General features: G+C 39.1%; 2 protein-coding genes across 3 annotated transcripts in view; one reads left to right on the forward strand and one right to left on the reverse strand.

Moving 5' to 3' along the window:
- Window positions 1–12,571, forward strand: part of LOC131667444 (protein TANC2) — a 29,251-nt gene that overhangs the window by 12,031 nt on the left and 4,649 nt on the right. The window contains exons 2-9 of the mRNA XM_058940858.1: window positions 8,360–8,742; window positions 8,824–8,917; window positions 8,992–9,132; window positions 9,363–9,503; window positions 10,243–10,587; window positions 10,657–10,926; window positions 11,843–12,159; window positions 12,273–12,551. Of these exons, the coding sequence (XP_058796841.1) occupies window positions 8,360–8,742; window positions 8,824–8,917; window positions 8,992–9,132; window positions 9,363–9,503; window positions 10,243–10,587; window positions 10,657–10,926; window positions 11,843–12,159; window positions 12,273–12,551 (1,970 nt within the window). The remainder of the gene's footprint in view (window positions 1–8,359; window positions 8,743–8,823; window positions 8,918–8,991; window positions 9,133–9,362; window positions 9,504–10,242; window positions 10,588–10,656; window positions 10,927–11,842; window positions 12,160–12,272; window positions 12,552–12,571) is intronic.
- Window positions 2,921–7,510, reverse strand: LOC131667445 (probable E3 ubiquitin-protein ligase bre1). Of its 2 annotated transcripts, XM_058940860.1 has the most exons (3): window positions 7,365–7,510; window positions 6,800–7,123; window positions 2,921–5,930 (listed from the first exon to the last, which is right to left on the reverse strand). In XM_058940860.1, the coding sequence occupies exons 2-3, from the start codon at window positions 7,059–7,061 to the stop codon at window positions 4,834–4,836; spliced, it is 1,359 nt and encodes a 452-aa protein (XP_058796843.1). In that variant the 5' UTR covers window positions 7,062–7,123; window positions 7,365–7,510; the 3' UTR covers window positions 2,921–4,833. The 2 variants fall into 2 exon arrangements, with proteins under 2 accessions (XP_058796843.1, XP_058796842.1); XM_058940859.1 differs by having other exon boundaries at window positions 6,800–7,510.

A 12,571-nucleotide genomic window follows, 5' to 3' on the forward strand; every position in this document is an offset into this window, starting at 1 on the left:
CGATGAAAACGTATATATATATATATAATTCGGGATTATTGTAAAGTGCAATCGGTAATGCCGATTGATAAGAGGCCCGAAAAAAAGGAACTTGAGAGGCTTTTCAGGTTTTCGACGCAGCCGCGTAAAAGTATTTGTTGGCGGCGAGTACGTACAACAGCCGTGTCTTTACGCGTAATTCATTTGAATTGAAAATTGCAAATACATTACGGTACTATTAAGGTGATTGATGCCACAGATGGAACGAAGACGCGCACCACTCGTAGCGAATGAAAATAAATAAGACAAATGACCCGTAAGTTGTTGCAAGGAACTGCCAATTTATAAAGCAATTAGTGAGAAGGAAAGAGAACGATGCATTATAGATAAACCAGCTTTTCTCTCAATTACAATACACGCCGCGAAACGCAAAGCTGCACGCATGCACGTATTTCTCTGATCATCGATTAGCTTTACAATCTCTGAATAATAATTGCGTGACAGGAAGCAAACCTCTGAGAAAAAAATCCGACAAGGTGAGAATTGCGTGCAGGGAAGCTTAGAACGAGTTATGAGAGAGTAAGTCGTCTAAACGCAAGATAAGCTACGGACGATAAGCTCCCGTCTTTCTGATAAAAGTGCCGTCACTGTGCTTTTTCTCTTCGAAAAATATGCTCCCGATGAAATGCACGACGAACAAGATCTACACTCTATGATAATATATTTGAGGAAAAAAATGTTTCCTGTGAAACTACACAGTTGACTGATGAAAATAGTCGACTGTGAAAGTTAACAAACATATTGCCTTCATAAATTGTGTGTAACGTTGGAATCACTTGACCTAAAATTTCTATATTTTTCGGCCTAAAAATTATGCGGACTTTGCTGAAATAATAAGACAGGTCACCCGACAGTCATTAGGCCTTCGCGATAAGCTAACTGTCCGTAAGTAAAGTCTTATATATATATAGGATTCGCTCGGGAAAGAGGCTATTTAGCGAGCGCACGGAAAAATAAATTTCATCTGGAAATTACGAATTCCAAATACGTGGAAAAGTTGGCGGTGAATGAGTAGTTTATCTCGACAGATTATAACCGGTTATCATTGGAATCACTCCTAGATTTAACGTTAATTTTGCCGGAGGAGGGAAAAAAGCTACGAAGACGGGTAAAACCGCTAAAACGAATCTCGCGGTCTGTTTCAACGCGCGGTATATCGGTATCACCGATCATAGAATCGCATTCCTACATAGGCGGCCGAAGCTCGCGAGCGAGCGATGGTTTTACGCGTACATTTAATTAAATTTACTGGGCGATGCACGATTTCTCCACGACGATTTTACGTCTCGACGAGCGTTTCTTTTTCATCTGCGTTTCATAAATTGGTGGCGATTAGTGGCCGTGAGTAGTAGAGAACCGATAAGAAAACGTTGCCATCCTAAGATTCTCCCTGTTGCGCACACGGTAGCTAGGTAGAAATCTTGTTTTTGCAATCGATGCTCTAATGACTTATGGAGAATTCACCTGTGGATGTGCGTGTGCCCCTAGGCAACTACAACCTTATTAGTCGAAACGGAAAAATGACCATGAGATCTCTGGTGTGAAGAGTGATCCACCGGGCCTTAAACGAGCGATGATGACAGATATATTAGACTAGACATTCGATTAAAAAAGCATCGTTGAAAAAAAATTTCATTGGATATCGCTGTTGAGAACAAAAAATTGAGATAACAGGAAAACCGATAGTCAACAGATTCACAGGAAGATTAAAGCTGCGATATAATGAGAGCATCGTTGACGGTAAGTAAGCGTTAAAGGGGGGTAAGGATACCGAGTCTACTCCGGGAACATAAGTCAAAAATCCAACAAAAGAGCTTAAACAACGTCCGGTCTGGTCGTGCAGAGCTTAATGCCTCTTGCGTGGCACGGAGCATCGACTCTGCGGCCGCATCTCGATAGCCCGTGTCTATGTATAGCATGTTCGAGACGAGAACCACGAGGAAAACAAAAGCTATACGGCATTCCGGAGCACAGTCTTTATTTCCAATGGAGTTTCGAAAGGAGTGAGCTGGGCGATCGAGCAGCGCATGACAGAAGCCACCTCCGAGCTTCGATCTCCCCGCTGCATAATAACTGTCTCTACTGCGCCTCCGGCGGCGCTTACTCTACACTCTCTCGCTGAAGAAGGCGCGGTTGCTCGTCGCCAACGAAACCACCACTTTATTTTTCAATTGATCGCATTCGAGCGTTCTCGTGAAACAATGTCAGCTTCTCGATAGCGTTGATTTGACATTGAGGCGACATTTCAATTTTCGACCATCAAAACAATGCATCGATGCACAAAAGCACGAGCGATTCCATTCGTATTGCATGTGAGTTTGAAAATTGCTGCGAAGCTTCGTTACAACTTGACATTTCAATGTCTCTGTATTGAGTATTTGAAGAGCGCAATAGCAATCTACAAACGTCTCTGTCGACAATGTTCTCTTTTTCGATTTGGGTCAGAGCGGCTGGTGCTTTTCGATCACTACAAGAAGCGAAGCAGAAAAGTCACAGGATGATCGTACGGAAATTCGCGTGGAATACGGTCTGACAGAAGTCCGTTTTGCGAGCTGCCAATGCACTTATTTGCGGTTAGTTACTTCGCCGGTGTACGTGACTTTATTTTTTTCCTTCACTCTTTAGATCTCGTTCCTCCATTTCTTTTTATTTTCTTTTGCGGTTGCGATACTGCACTTTCTTTGTTTGGTTCTGGCTTTATTAACGGTTTCTCACTTGCCATTTTTTATATTTTTTCAAACATTTTTTTGCTACATTACCGCGCTTGCAAGCCTATTTTTAGTTAGTACGAGTAAAAATTATTTAAGCAATTAAAAGCAGGTAAGGCTTGAAATAAAACTGACTTCTTTCAAATTTAATGAACATTGGCTTTCGCATTGTTTTTATTTTTTAATTTTCCAACACAGTCAAGGGAGATACATAACTTTAGGAAATTAAAACTGACATATATGATCTATGGTAAAATGTAATACAAGACAAGTAAACACATTAAATTGACTTATACACGTATTTTTTACAAAGATTGAGAAAACCAAATCATCTACAGCAATGTAAAATCATATTTGTACAATTCACAAAGCAGATCACCAGTAACATGATGATAAGCAGTCAATGAATCGATAAAAACGTCGGACGAAATACAATGAATCAATTAATAGTAACGCATATTTCAATGTATATATTTGCCAAAAAGCATAAAGTACAAGCCATGGCTTGGGCAAATGAGATCGAAGCCAATGCGTAAAGATTGAAACTCGGTACATTGACCTATTGGTATTACGGTATAAAGTCGAGCAAAGCGACTGGTGCACTTGACGTGTGAACCCATCGACGCGTCAGCCGGATAAGGTCAGGGCAAGGGAGACCGGATTTGCCTCTTCCTCTCCTCTCTAATTACTTCGCGTATACTGTTTTGAATTGTGAACCCTCTACTCTTCTCATGCATCGTTTGTTTAGCCTTTCTTCTGTATAAGCCAATCTATATTATTTTCCTATTCTTAATTTTAGACTGATAACTTTTTCAATGTGTTAATACAACCGTGAGAGTTACTCGAATTGATTTAAATTACATTTTTAACAATTCGTAGTGTTGGAATTTTTATATTCTACAAAGGTATAGACGAAAATAATTTTTTACATATTGAATCCCTCAATAATTATTCGAATGGAAATTTCTTTATAATCTGTTTTCACTAGTGCCAGCACTCGTATTATTCAGGCCAAATAATAACTCCAATCAAATTTAACGCTTATATTCTCAAGTTACGAGGTAAAAAACTTATGAATAAGAGCACATATATACAGTATGTAAACGTTTTCATTCATTACAAGTTTACAAATAATAAAAAGTTCTTAGAAATATTAAACATACAAAATATTTTTAAAAGTATCGAGTCACGCATTTAAACAACTATTTGGTTTGTTTAACATGTAATATTAATGCACACATACAGCGAAGAATTCATAATAAACTTAAAAACTTTTAAACTTTACTTTTTTACTTGTGGTTGGATACCATAGAACAATGCAGAACAATATGTCATTCACCGAATATATATTTCCTTTTTCTACTTTAGTTTCGAAATTTTTCTGAAGTTGACCAATCATTATTACCTTGAGTGTTAATTATTATTATTTTCAATAGTAATGTAATAGTGAAAGTAAAGTTCCTTGGTGTTCTTAGGAAAAAATAATTTTTTTTATCATAAACAAAATAGTTCATTAATGGTAGGTGCAATCAAAGATAGTAATTAGTTATTTTTATTATTATGTATCTTCCATAGTAGTAAACTTTAAATTTTTTAGATCCATATAACTATTAGAAACTTTTTGTCACTGCACTAGTGTGATTGCTTGGTTAACGTGTTTTATAGTTCTTCAAAGCTTTTAATACAGTTTTTCAATATAAAATACATTATTTTAATTATATAAAGAATGTGGCATAATTTGTTTGAATAGAAAAGTTATAATAAAATAGATTTTATCATAAGAATGTATGTTAAGTATATTAAACTTATAACTTATAACGCTTTGATTCCTACAGAGTAGTTATAATTACCTATTATATATCTAACCCTATATACTTTTCATGACAACAAAACTATTTAGATTTTTACATATATAAATTATATAATATTTCTAATAATATACAGAATTATACATTTGAATGCATATATCACTTTGGTATTGAAATTCACTTTAACAACGCATTCATAATTTTTTAAGAACAAATACATTTGCATGACAATACACAAATGTATAAAAATAAAAAAAAAACAGATTAACCTCTTCTGATTAATTTGCTAGAGGATCATACTGGCAGTTTGATGCTTCTTCAATAATGATCTGTTGTATTCTATTTCTTACTTTGAGTTTTTGTAATGATGTAAAATGCCTTACGTGTGGCATCAAACTCATGAAAAAGTGATAGTCATCAGAAATGCTACCATCTCCAGTAATAGGTGAAACATTCGAATTATCAACACCATTATCTACACCTCCATTTCTCTGCTGCATTTCAGCTCTCTGTTGTAGAACTGACATTTGAGCCCTCTCATGCATGGCTGAGATATTTGCTCGTTGCTGAATTGCTGCTATTTCTGCATTTCTCTGAATGGCAGATATCCTACTATTTATCTCAGCATGTTGTTCCTGCAAAGTGTTATGCCTTGTGTTCATGTCTTCTAAATGCCCATTCATATCATCTTGTTGCTGCAGTGAAGACAATCGTTCTGATTGTTGAACAATTTCTGCAGCCCGTTGCTGTATACCTGACAGTCTGTTTGATAAAGAACTGGCAGTGGTAGTTACTATATTCGGAAGACCTACCAAATCAGTCGCTCTCATATCAGACGTAATAACAGGTTGTTGGCGTATATTGGCAATACTAGTTAATTCTGGCATTTCAGTTTGCTGTTGCATAGTAGAAAGTCTATCATCTTGCATTGGTGGTATTACAGACTGTTCTTGTTCTTCCTGCATCTCTTCAGTTTGCTCCTCTTCCTCTTGAGGCCGTTCGTCATCCTCTTCTTCTTCATCTTCTTGAGTAGCATCAATGTCATCATGAGTTTGCATATGCTGTTCAAATTTCACCATTTCATTGTATTCATCTGACACTTCGTAACCATCAATCGTATCAGAACCACATTCTTGTTTTCGTGCTCCTTGACCATTCCACTGATTATTTATTTCTTCTTCATCATCGCTTAGAATTTCAAGATGATCTTCACCGTTTTTTCGACGAAGAGATACAAACATTTGACTTTTCATAAAACGCATTTTCTTATAATAAGGCCAAGCAGAAGGTGGAGCAGTAGCATCTGTCATTGACTTTTTCAATTCCCTTCTGTAGTGATCTTTGAGACTTTTCCACCTCCTCCGTATATTGTCCGCTAAAACAGATATAATTTTCTATATTTTTCATTTTAAATTAACTTAAATTAAGTAATATATAAATTATAACATATTCAGTAACACACAAAAGAACTAAACCATATATATTACAAAGAGTATGAAAAAAAATCAATTTTAATTAAATTAATCTTTTTTTTACTGATTTACGTAAAAATCTTCTTTATTAAATTATTTTCCATTGATGTAGTGATTAACATTTCTATGAATTGACAGGGATAAATGTGCTTTGCCTATTTTTGGTTTAATCATTGAATATATAGTGTCTGACACATATTTTACTTCACATATGCACTATGACTTAGTTCCAATTAGGAATAAGAATATGATAAGTAATATGACATATATTATGACTTCATAAAAGAATTAGATAAAAACATTTCTCATAATGCTATATTAGCAGCTGGCTTATTAGTTCAAAACTATATCATAAAATATTTCAAATAAACAATGATGTAAGTAAGTATATTATGCATTTTGATAATTTTGAAATTCAAAATCAATTTTTTCGTATAAATATTGATTAATAATGTTTTAGACATCATTTAATAAAAATAAATATATCGAAAAAATAATACTCCTAAAATACTCATAAAATTCGTTTTGTCAATATTTTTAGACAACGTGGGATAAAAGTGTATTTGATACTATAAAGTCAACAACCAAAATCAAAACAATAACTATCACGCGAATTACCTATATATATTATGTAAACCTGAACACCTGACCTATCTTGTCGTGCAATAAAAATAGATGATTTTGATTAAACCGAAGGTTTTTTGCTAGGAGCATAAAGCGATTTAGAATGCACCATCTATGCAGTGGAGAATAAATATTTGTCAGGACTTACAAGTGGAATCAAGGATTTTTGCTACTTCATCCCAAAGTGGCGCAGTAAGAGTGGATGAATGATGCTGTTCGTGCGTTCTCTGCCAAAGTGCCTTCCGCGTCCTGATCTCGTCGATGAGCATCTCGTTTTCAAGAAGGACGTTAGCAACTCTCGGCCTCTTCGTGTAATTGTGTATATTAACGTCTACCGATGTATGACGCTTCTTATTGTTCTTTTTCTTGGACTTGCCATGTCGGGGACGACCCCTGGTTGTTGGTGGCATATCGCCGTGATTTGGGCCCGTAATCAAGGTGTTCTGTTGGTCGTGGCGTAATTCGGTCGGCGCTGTGGGTGGCGTGGACTCGATTAGCGAACCGACGCCGTTGTTATTGTTGAGCATGTCCGTTAGAACTGATGCAACGGACTGTTGCGGGGTAGTGGCGGCAGTCGAGGGGGTGGCGGTAGTAAGCTCGGGCGAGTAGCGGGCCGGGCGACGACGCGCGCGTGAAACCATAACCGTGCCGTCCAGCGACGCCATGGTCCACTCGTCGGCCGCCGGCTAACCACACAAACTTGTTATACTTACGCGTCTGGCGCTATTTCAGAAGAACACTTTGTACTAAGACTTAACGCAGAGCGGCATTTGAAGACGCGTACCCGCGAAGTCGAGCACTGCTAAAAAAAATCTACCGGCACCAGTCAAACACTCTCACTCTGGGCGCTAACGAAACGACTGTGGCGATCGCACAAACGCAGCCAACGCTTGATGGCTGCTGCCGGCTTCTCTGCGAGCGCTGCTGTAAACTGTCCTTGTTTATCCAATGCGCCAAGCCCTAGCAGCTGTCTTTGTCGCTCTTGCTTTGGCTTCTTGTGTTTCTCGCCGCGTCCACACGCGGCGCTGCTAGCTCTCGCTTTAAGTGCTACGCTACACGGTCCACAAATATATACATATATACATAGCTCTGTACTTATTTTAGCACGTCTAGCACACCGAGCGTTTTCTCTTTCGTTTTCTCCTCATTGTAGATTTTGTCACTGCAGTATCATTCATATCGACACCTCTTGATTTTTCAACATAATCAATATTTTTCGACACAACGATGTCGTTTGTGTCTTTTAGCTTTTACTACAAAATGATTAGACTTGGAATTGAAGGAATTTCCAATTAATAAGCGAAATCGCTCGCGTATGCATCTCAGGCATCGCGACCTACACAACATATATCACGTATATCTTCTGCTACGGAGCGATTTCAGTAATTTTGATTCTTTTGTGTTCATTTAGATATTAATTTTTCAATTGCTTTTGATGTTGAATGTTGTTCTAAGACACTTCATGAAACGTAATTTAAAAAAAAATTTTTTAATTTCAACTGAAAATCTTTGATATATTTGATGACAGAATTAGCCATAGCTTTCAAATTTTGAACATTCTTTACGTGATTCACTGAAATGTAAAAAGATCGATTTTCAATGAAATAAATGAAATAGAGAAAATAATTAAATACAATGAAGCGGATAACGCAAAGTTTAATTATGATATGAAATGATTTGACTTTGGGAAATGCTGTTATGGTTATAGATTTGGCACATATACGCGCGCTAGTGGAATCAACAGGTGCAATAAACGGTGGTTCATCGTGTCCATCGTGCGAGATGCCATTTGATAAGGGCAAAAAGCGCAGACTGATAGACTCGTGCGGCCACGAGAGATGCTACTCGTGCTTGTTTCGCAGCGAGGCATGTCCGCTCTGCGCTCAGGAGGCCCGTCGCCACCTCGACAACGAGTTCGACGAGGACGACGACGCGCCCGACTGCCGGCCGAATTTCCGTGACGGCCACTACTTCAATGCCAGCCAGTGCCTCGACTGGCTCGAGAGCTCGTCCACCGTCAACTCGCTTTGCGGTAGCCCCAGACCAAGACTCAAGTTCAACGGCAGTAGGACAGTCGTACAAAAGTCGCAGGTACATAAGATTCGCTTTTCGTTTCTTCGTTTCTACTTGACATCATACCGTTGCCAGCCACGAGTCTAATTTTTCTTTTAGGAATCGAACGATGTCGCCAAATGTCCAAAAGGAAAACCACCTATACTGCCTGAATCCGCACTTTCACGCCAGAAAGCTCAGGCAATGGTCAAAAGTAAGTATAAGGAATACAGCACGAGATCTAATATTTTATCGATGAATGTTTAGCGGCACCTATCAATGCTTCAGGTTGTTCAACACCACCCACGCAGCGTCGGAGGTTCTTCTTAAATGCCAAAGCTTTGAGGAGTCCCTTTGCGTCGAGACAGTCAAAGCGCGAGACACAAGCGCCAGAACAAAATACGTCGGACAATCCCTCGGCAATATCGGGTGAGCTTTTCATTGTAATTCTACATAGAAAGTAGGGTACAATGAACTTGAGTAATGCAGCGAAACACAAAGTTGCTTTGAGTAATTACCCACGAATCTCCAATACAAGTTCTTCAATGCAATACCAAAGTCGAATGTTTAGGCAATAGTTAAGGAAAAGCTTGGAAAAACTGTAAATACAAAGTGTAAAGAGAGAACCTGTTTGCTTGCATTCGCGTGTGTACGCGCAGCTTGGATGACCACTTCCTGGGAAGGAAAGTCACAGTGGCCGGGCGCTGTACTTGGCAAGATCCGATCGCTCTGGAGCAATAGCCAGGGATCGGCCAACGACGGTCTCAATCAACTCATCGATTCGTCCAATAAACTGCCAGGCAGGAACAAGTTTTACCGAGAACTGTTTTGCTAGAATTGTTGTCGTTGTTATTTACGCAGAACGTCCTTAGCATTGAAAATTTTTTTCTTGTTTGTTTTCTTGCTTATCCCAATTCTTCTGTCAAATCAGCACTCAATTCTCGTAACGTACTTCACTTTACGAATATTAAACAACGCTTTCAGTGCTGATCGGCTTGGTTCATCGATGCTTGCCCGGATTTATTCGTAGAGATTGGATCTCTCAAATAAGTATTAAGCTTTTTTGAGAAAACAGTGTTTGCCTTTTTTTATTTTTCTTTTTGACTAATTTATACACTAGTTGTATATTTTTACGAACCTTCACCAATGAGACAATTAGTTTAGCAATTTTGCTTGGATTTCATAAGGCTTTCTTAAATGGAAGATAATGACTGAAAAAAGGAAGATATTAGAATCTTGTCGTAATGTTTTGTGCTGCGATTAAAAATTTTCACGAGATGCTGAGAAATTAATATTTACATAACTAATGCTCAGGGTTTGCTAATAAATTTTATGTGTTCTTAATCTTTGCCGAATAATGAAAAAAGATTGTTGTACTGTTTGGTGTGAAATAACACAAGAGAGTGTCTGAAAGTGTTTCATAGATTGATGCAGTTTTCGATTTTTTCTACCGACAAATAAAAAATGATTTGCTTTATAATCCGAAACTTGTAAATGTAAGCGTGTAAATGACTGTGCGATTATTTATAAATTTTACAGACGACGAGGGTGTCCCCGTGAAAACGCTAACCGAAGGTGCGTTGCCCGCGAAGAGCAGCGGTCGTAAGTCCGGTAGCTCCGATCTGTACATGCGTTTGGGTCTGTTGCTCGGCCAGCAACGTGCCTCATCTTCGGGTAACGTGATCAACGATTTGCCGATTGCCTCAAGACCAGCCTCTACACAGCCTCAGCAAGATGCAACAGCCGCGTCTGTCTGCAGTTTGGCTAGCCTCGAGGCCAGGACTCACGCATCGAGTAATACCAGCCCAGTGTCTACCCTTACCGGCACTTCCAGCGAGGCTGAGATCGCAGCTGCTGCGATCCGCAGTCCGCTCAAGTCCAAAGGTATCGTTTCTGTCGCACCATTATATTTCGTTCGAGGTGCCGAAGACCCGCTGAATTGGTGAATTGCAGGCAAAGGTAAAGGAAAAAAATCGAGGGACTGCGACAGTGCTGGCAGCTTGGCGTCCATCTCGACTTCGGCCTCTACGTCCATGTCGATGTCAATGTCGGTCTCGGTATCGGGACTGTCGAATGGCAGTTCGAGTCCCATGACCTCCAGGAGACATTCCGTCACAACCTCGCAACCGGGCCAAATTGACGACGCTTTCAAGAGTCGTCGCACCTGCCTCAGGCGATCCGCCAGGACCTCCAATTACAAAGGATCTCTTGCAGACTCGAAAAGTGAGTGATGAACAAACAATTAAGAATCCATATACTTACGCTGGTTTCTTCTATTCCACCGATTCATAAATATTTTCATAAACATTTAAATTGGCATCGCACCCATTCCCGAATTCCATTGCCGATTGCATTCAATCAATCGCCAATGTCTTACGCGATGCGCCATTTCCGACAAATCATTGTGTCTCTTACCTCATTTTTCAATTATCAATACCAATCTTTAAATTACACGCAGCCATTGAATTGCTGAACCATTGTGTGACGGATATTTACCTCAATTAAATCATGAATCAATTCTTAATTAGGCCCCCTTTATCTTGTTTACCCTGCTCTCTCAATTACTCTCTATAAAAGATTTCATCGATAAATTATCCCGCAAATTTCACCGGGCGCTGCGCTGGTCTCACGCGAAAGCTGACCGTATATCCAAATTGCCATCGCAGAGGTGCTTATAATCATTTGTCACGTCACATCGTCTTATGCATCCTTCAGATAAATTTGTTGATGCAACGTGAACGATTTCGTTTGAGTATGTATTCGAAAGTCAAATGCATATTGGCAAATTTCACAGTCATTATGTGTAATTTATAAATCTTGGATAATTAAAGTAGATAAATGTCACGTTCTTTCTTTCAAAAAATATTTTAAGCTCCAGTGGATTTGTCGAACTTGTACAGAATGACCTATTTTCTTTACACAATAGCGCCTTAAAATTGCTAACACTTTCATTGTCATTACAGAGTAGTTTAGTTTAGGAGAGTCGATAGCGAGACAATACCACTATTCCTTATCAGTGGTCAGCAGTAATTTAAAGCTCATTGTATCATGATCGAACATCACTGTAGTTGTAGTTACTGACCTATATGAAAAAAACTGTAATTATTTGAATTAATAAAACTCTTGCTTGTAAATATAGTTCGGTTGATGCAGCAGCACATACAGCTAACGTTGAAGCCGCTGTTCTTCGAGGTGCCATTGCTCGAAAGCGATCCTCTGTTTACCGGACGCCATTGGTTGCTGCAAGAATTGAAAAACCTGATCGAAGGTTCAAGTCCAGGCGCGTTGATTTCTGGTTCGCCAGGCACAGGTAAAACTGCTCTTGTACTTCAGCTTGTCGACCATAGCTGCTTCGGTCGCAAGCGGCCTTCTCAACACGACGCCGATGAAGAACGACCAGAGAGTTCATTGACTTTCAGCTCGTCCCATATTAACGTGCAGCAGTCTAATGACAAGGTTTGTTATGATTTCAATTTTTAACTGATTTCACAACATAATAAAATTCACAAAATAATAATAACAACTATCACATAGCCACAATACAATAAAAGCTCTAATCGGAATTGCAGATTCGCGAACTAGCGTCGCACGTAGTTGCATATCACTTTTGCCAAGCCGACAACAACAGCACGTGTCTTGTTCCCGATCTCATCCATTCCCTAGCAGCCCAACTATGTCAAGCACCTCAGCTCTCCTCATACCGCGAATACTTACTCTCCGAGCCCCACATGCAAGGATCTCTGTCGGAAAAAGAATGTACCGTCGATCCCGATCTTGCCCTTCACCGAGGTATTATTGAGCCTCTATTTAGTCTTCGTAAAGCTGGACGACTGCCCGAGACCAACATGGTGCGTTATTTTCACCGTCA

The sequence above is a fragment of the Phymastichus coffea genome, unplaced genomic scaffold (assembly GCF_024137745.1).
Source record: "Phymastichus coffea isolate CEN01 unplaced genomic scaffold, Cenicafe_Pcof_1.1 PCOF00066, whole genome shotgun sequence".
NCBI lineage: Eukaryota > Metazoa > Arthropoda > Insecta > Hymenoptera > Eulophidae > Phymastichus > Phymastichus coffea.